The 6,086-nt window shown below is 38.2% G+C and overlaps 2 protein-coding genes across 3 annotated transcripts; one reads left to right on the forward strand and one right to left on the reverse strand.

Annotated features, from left to right (window-relative positions):
* The first annotated feature begins 283 nt into the window (after nucleotides 1–283).
* LOC111289280 (protein NRT1/ PTR FAMILY 4.6-like) lies at nucleotides 284–3,671 on the forward strand. Of its 2 annotated transcripts, none has more exons than XM_089746616.1 (5): nucleotides 284–357; nucleotides 434–539; nucleotides 784–1,001; nucleotides 1,952–2,392; nucleotides 2,469–3,671. In XM_089746616.1, exons 2-5 carry the CDS (start codon nucleotides 494–496, stop codon nucleotides 3,438–3,440), a joined length of 1,677 nt encoding a protein of 558 aa, XP_089602742.1. In that variant the 5' UTR covers nucleotides 284–357; nucleotides 434–493; the 3' UTR covers nucleotides 3,441–3,671. The 2 variants fall into 2 exon arrangements, with proteins under 2 accessions (XP_089602742.1, XP_022735931.2); XM_022880196.2 differs by having other exon boundaries at nucleotides 284–338.
* Nucleotides 3,672–4,710: 1,039 nt separating this feature from the next.
* LOC111289286 (transmembrane protein, putative (DUF1118)) lies at nucleotides 4,711–5,618 on the reverse strand. The gene is made up of 2 exons (XM_022880209.2): nucleotides 5,370–5,618; nucleotides 4,711–5,275 (listed from the first exon to the last, which is right to left on the reverse strand). The coding sequence occupies exons 1-2, from the start codon at nucleotides 5,511–5,513 to the stop codon at nucleotides 4,832–4,834; spliced, it is 588 nt and encodes a 195-aa protein (XP_022735944.2). The 5' UTR covers nucleotides 5,514–5,618; the 3' UTR covers nucleotides 4,711–4,831.
* Between the last annotated feature and the right edge of the window lie 468 nt (nucleotides 5,619–6,086).

Here is a 6,086-nt window from a genome sequence, read left to right on the forward strand (position 1 = left end):
GTGCACACAGGAGGTCTTAATTCCTAATCTACTCTGCTTCTCATTTTTATCCTCAATTCCTGTGTGATTCACTATAACCAAGTAATCATAGATAAGTATACACCTCCACTACTTCCTCACTCTTTCTCCTTCAATCTACTGTCTCATTAATAGAAACTGTCAACATTGACAATGTAGGAGGATATGAATAGTCATTATCACCCCGTCTAGACATTTCTCTGAGGTTTGGACCACATATTTTGCAGTCTATATATATGACTCACAACTCTACTACCTTTTATTCAAGGAACTCTTTATCAAGTTTTAAAATATTCAGTATAATAATAAAAGTTGCTATGGTGGGATTCTTGATCATAGGTTCTTATTCCATTTCTTCTTTTATCTCCTGGCTTCCCCACTTTTATCTAATTTAGATCTTGGTTCATTGTTGTAGGAAGAAAGACAACAGTTAAACAAATGCGAAGGCTATTTAGATTGGAGGAATAGGCCTGCCATGAGAGGCCATCATGGTGGCATGCTTGCAGCCTCCTTTGTCTTGGGTTAGTAGTATGCTTTAATTACTAAAAGCACATTATCTGTATTGCTTTTATATGCTTCCAGGGTCATAAAAAAAATCCAGAACTTGGTTGTTGCTGAAAAAACATTTTAAATATTGTAAATTCAACAAGATGAAAGAAACTTTTATGTTACAGGGGTTCAGCATATGCTGTATTATCTTATATTAATATTAATACTGCAATTAAAGAACACAAGACTTACTTATGTGATCTTCTTAAACCTTAGTGGTGGAGATACTGGAGAATCTAGCTTTCCTGGCCAATGCAAGCAACCTTGTGCTATACCTTTCAAAGTTCATGCACTACTCTCCATCAAGCTCTGCAAAAATCGTAACCAATTTCATGGGAACGGCCTTCCTCCTTGCTCTCCTTGGTGGCTTTTTGGCGAATGCTTTCTTCACCACCTATCGCCTCTATTTGACAAGTGCTGCAATAGAATTTGTGGTAAGAATCTAATAGTAAAGTTAAACCCTGGCACTTTATATTAGTTTCCTTTTTGAAAGTTTCACATACAAGCAGCATGCCATTTTTAAACTGAATCACCACAGGTTTCGACCTGATAAGCACCTGCCACAACCTACAGTTATGAGATGACCAGCAATAAACATGCCAAAAATTGAAATCTGAGAATTAAATAGCACAAAAGCTGTCACATGCCGGAGTACAAGTTGGTCAAGAGAGCACCTAATTGGCTTTCTCAGGTCCCCTTTGTTAGGTAGGGTGTAGAACACAGTTGTGGAAATCACCACAAAATCTCTGTTGGTTATTTCAAGCAGGATACAATGATCCAACCACTGTCCACCTAGAAGCATGTGTGAACAATACTGCTGTGTGTAGTTAACTACACGAGGGATATGGTACTACTACAGGCCCACTTGAAGATGTCCCCACCTGCTAGTAACACATTATCAACGAGAACAATATGACTCCATCACCAGCAAGACCAGCCAATAATGATAGATGAACATGAGGGGCGGGGAAGGGGGAAAGATAAAGATTGAAAGTGTTAATTTGGCCTGCACTAGCATTCTACAATTACATTTCATGGCCTGGCTAGGTCCCACCAATTGATCTGCCTGGCTCTTGGTGAAATTTGATTGGTGGAAGAAAAAAAATTTCCCCATCTATGAGTCCACTTCAATTCAATCAATGTGATAACTTGATTAAACACAGGTGTTAAATAATGCTACTAGCGAAAAAAATTATGTGCCTACATACAAGCCTCCCTATCTTCACAAATAACTGTAGTGTGACCAAAAGAACATGATGCCCATCAAAACTCCATTTACCCTAGTTTATAGATATGTAATCAAATGCTAGACCTTTTTTTGTTTTCTGAGATATCATTAACTTAGCTTCTACATGTTCTTTAACAAATTATAATCATTAAACAGGGCCTGTTAATACTCACAGTGCAAGCTCACATACCTTCATTCAAGCCACCAACTTGTGCTTTAGCTAGCACTGAAATTCCATGCCAGAAAGTTAATGCCCACAAAGCAGCCATGTTATTTACTGGCCTTTATCTGGTGGCCTTAGGTGTTGGTGGAATAAAAGGCTCACTTCCCCCTCTTGGGGCTGAGCAATTCGATGAGACCACCCCACAAGGGAGGAAGCAGAGAACATCGTTCTTCAATTACTATGTGTTCTGCCTCTCTTGTGGAGCTTTAGTTGCAGTAACTTTTGTGGTGTGGATTGAAGACAACAAAGGCTGGCAATGGGGTTTCGGGATTGCTACTGCAACGATACTTACCTCCATCCCAGTTTTTCTCCTTGGCTCTCCTATTTACAGGATAAAGATTCCAGCAGGCAGCCCCATTACCACAATGTTTAAGGTAGAACTCAAACGAATAAGACTACAAAAAACATTGCAAGTTGACCAAGTAATCCTTTTTCATTCATGTCCTGCAGGTTCTAGCTGCAGCAATTTACAACTGCAAGTCTAAGAATCCAAGCAATGCAGTCATGGGCATGGAGACATGCCCATCATCCTACAGTGTGGAATCCAGTGAAGGAGAAGAACGTAATACCAAGGTAAAGGTCCCTATTCAAACTCTTACAGAAGACCTCAAGTTCCTAAACAAAGCAATCACAGGAAAACCAGTCAACCAAATGTTACAATGTACGGTAAAGCAAGTAGAAGAGGTCAAGGTAGTGCTACGCATAATCCCAATTTTCATGTGCACCATAATGCTAAACTGCTGCCTTGCTCAGCTTTCCTCCTTTTCTGTCCAACAAGCAGCCACCATGAACAGTAAGATTGGCTCTTTAAAGGTTCCACCGGCTTCTCTCCCTGTTTTCCCTGTCATCTTCATGATGATCCTTGCATCAACCTATAACCATGTCATCATTCCATTTTTTAGAAAAGTAACCAAGACTGAAATGGGAATTACTCATCTCCAGAGAATAGGAACGGGGCTGGTTTTATCTATTATTGCAATGGCTGTGGCTGCTCTAGTGGAAATAAAGAGAAAAAAGGTAGCAGTCGAGTTGGGGCTACGTAATTCTGCTGATTCTCTACCAATCACATTCCTTTGGATAGCTCTCCAATACTTGTTTCTTGGATCAGCTGATCTTTTCACCTTAGCTGGCATGATGGAATTCTTCTTCACAGAGGCCCCAACAAGCATGAGATCTTTGGCCACTTCCCTCTCTTGGGCTTCACTTGCCATGGGATACTATTTCAGCTCAGTGCTTATATCAATTGTCAACAATATTACCAGCACCTTTCGACACACACCATGGCTTTCTGGTAGCAACTTGAATCACTACCACCTAGAGAGCTTTTACTGGTTGATGTGCATACTTAGCAGTCTAAATTTCTTCCATTATCTCTTCTGGGCAAACCGCTACAAGTATAGAACAACAAGCTTGGCTGATTAATCAAAGATTTAAACTTTAAAAGGTTCAAATGCCTACTAGTTGAAGTCAACCAAATTCATCAGCTTGAGATCATTTGAATTGAGTCTTCAAAGGTCCATCTAGGCCAAGCATGTCATGTTGTCACCATATTAGGGCTTTTCTCCCATCCCATCCCTGATAGTCTTTTCTACTTGTAACTATTAGTACTAGAATCACACATGTAATACTACTAATCTTCATGCGGTTGAATCAGAGCATGACTGCATGAGCATAGCTAGTGAAATTTGGAACCATTTCCAGTTCAAAATCTCCTGCATGAAAAGTTATAAATGCTTAAGAGTTATTAACTTCATCTGTTCACATTGGCAATGACACAATCTAACAGCAATGGTGGCAAAATTTTGAACAACCTAAATATCTGGAGATTAATGTCATTTCAACAGCCATGGATGTTACCTTTCACTCTGTACAATTCAATCAGCTAATAAATGGAGTAAAGAATTTGCCACAAATTTGTCAGAGTGCACAACTCATCAAACGTTTTTTTTTTTAATTTGATGTTACTATATATGTAATTAAAACATAGAAACAAAAGGGCAATCTCAGCCCACTCCCTGCTTGATTGATCTGAAGCTAAGTTGAGCATCTGAAGTTTGGAAAATATGAAAATATTGGAATGAATGAATTCTTCCACTCAAATAAGACATAGAAATGAGTTGTGGTCCTGGTTTTTCATGTCCCCCTGGTTAGTTAAAAGTTGTTGTTCCTTACTTTCTAGGCAACCAAACAGTTCATCATAATTGAAACACTAACTTGCAGGTGCTTACTATACTGACAACAAATGATGCGAGAAAACAACATGTTTGCAAGGTGAAAGAAGAGAAAAAGAACCACCCAAGATTCCATAAAATGAACAACTGCTGAGTTTACCTAGGAACATAGAAAATAAGCGTGTATGCAACATGGAAGGAGCATTGAAAATGACGAAACAAGTAACAGCAGGAAATTCCAATCGGCAAACTGTTTTGGGTTTCAGGGAGTTTGCCTCGTATGAGAACAAACAGCACTCATCGAGCCTACTGTTCCGGCAATTTTGCTGGTTTTGGTTTTCAAGGGTCAGCTGTTTCGTACTCTTTTATTTGTTCAATTGGGATTTCCTACTCTTTCATTTATGATGATTTAGGAATTATGATTGTATAAAAAAAATTTTTATTCCAATTGGATATAAGACTTTTTGCTGATATTTCTCTTTGGTTTCCACCGGCATCATCCATCAGCTATCATAAAAAAATTGCTAGAAAAAACTTATCACATTCAGCAAAACTTAAAACCTACCTCAAAAATTAGTAGTAACAACAATGAAAGAAAAAAAATACACATATAAAAATACAAAAGAAAAAAAAAAGTGGACATTAATCAGCTTCTTGTAGACCACCCAATACAACAGACCCCACAAACAAGCCAGCAGCACCGACAGCAAGGGCCCCAGCCAACACCACTTGCACCGCCACCAGCCCCACCGAGTCATCGGGTATAATTACTATTGCCGCTACAGCCGCCACTAACGTTGGCAGTGCCGCCGAAGCCAGCGTGGAAGGAGAAACGCTGGCCGTCTTCTCCAACAAGCTGAGCAATCCTAACTCCTCAGCTTTGGAAAAAACACCAAGTTTCTCTATCGATGAAAGGGTGAAGCCAAGCTCCTCTGCCTTTGACAACAGACCCGCCTTTTCTACGTTGCTTAGAACCTTCTTCTCCTCAAGTTTCTTGAACACGTCCACTTCTACTTCTTCACTTCCTTCGTAGAAGATCCCTGGTCCAAACCATTGCTTTTCCCAGTTGGGATCGAACTTGTTTACCTGCAATAATAACAAATTAAACAACCTGAAAAAACCCATCAATATATTAACGGTTTTGATTTTTTCTTGGGAACCAAACATGTACTTAAAATACCTTCTTTTTGGAAGCCATGGAGACGATTGTTACTGGTTTTTTGGCTGGAAAGAAGGGGTTGAATCGAGGCTGCTTAGTGGAAAGAAAGTTGGCATGTTGGGTTCTGCCAAGGTAAGCGACTGGAGATGGTGCAGAGACAGCCATGGATGAATCGAGGATGATCAGCTAAGATCACATAAGAGATGGCGATTTTTTTCCCTTTGTGTGGGTGATTTTTTTCCCTGGGTAAGGCAATTGCCACGTTGGATGACGTGTCTAATCTTTAAGTTATGTACTGTCCAAATCTCAACCAATCAAAATAGTGGTACCTTTATCTTATGTCAAATTTTGTATTTGCACATGCCTGTCCCTATATAATTCCAAAAAAACTCAAATCTCTAATTTTTTGCACACATGGAAGGGAAATTATCCTGTTCGAAATTAAAACTTTTATTTGTTTTAAAAATGTTTTAATTATTAAGAAATTGAAGATAAAATATCGCACATTTTTATGATATATCAATATTTCATATAATTTGAATTTTACCTTAATAATACTTGATTTTATTATATAATAATTAATTTTATCTTAAGCATCGAATTTAATTTAAAATCAATCTCATTTTTTGAACTAAATAAATTTTTATAACTAACTCATCAGTCATGCATTTAAATCTTTTAATTAGAATTAAATTAAAATTTTTTTGCTAAATATGAGTTCATATCTAATTCTTAATT

The sequence above is a fragment of the Durio zibethinus genome, chromosome 17, assembly GCF_047325235.1.
Source record: "Durio zibethinus cultivar Kanyao isolate XHJ-2024 chromosome 17, ASM4732523v1, whole genome shotgun sequence".
NCBI lineage: Eukaryota > Viridiplantae > Streptophyta > Magnoliopsida > Malvales > Malvaceae > Durio > Durio zibethinus.

Excerpts from the sequence above, each read along its gene's own strand:
- LOC111289280 (XM_022880196.2), top strand. Across the intron at positions 540-783 it reads TGCAGCCTCCTTTGTCTTGG|TGGTGGAGATACTGGAGAAT; the intron begins GTTAGTAGTATG and ends CTTAAACCTTAG. Across the intron at positions 1,002-1,951 it reads GTGCTGCAATAGAATTTGTG|GGCCTGTTAATACTCACAGT; the intron begins GTAAGAATCTAA and ends ATCATTAAACAG.
- LOC111289286 (XM_022880209.2), bottom strand. The coding sequence starts at position 5,513 with ATGGCTGTCTCTGCACCATCTCCAGTCGCTTACCTTGGCAGAACCCAA. Across the intron at positions 5,276-5,369 it reads CCATGGCTTCCAAAAAGAAG|GTAAACAAGTTCGATCCCAA; the intron begins GTATTTTAAGTA and ends TTATTATTGCAG.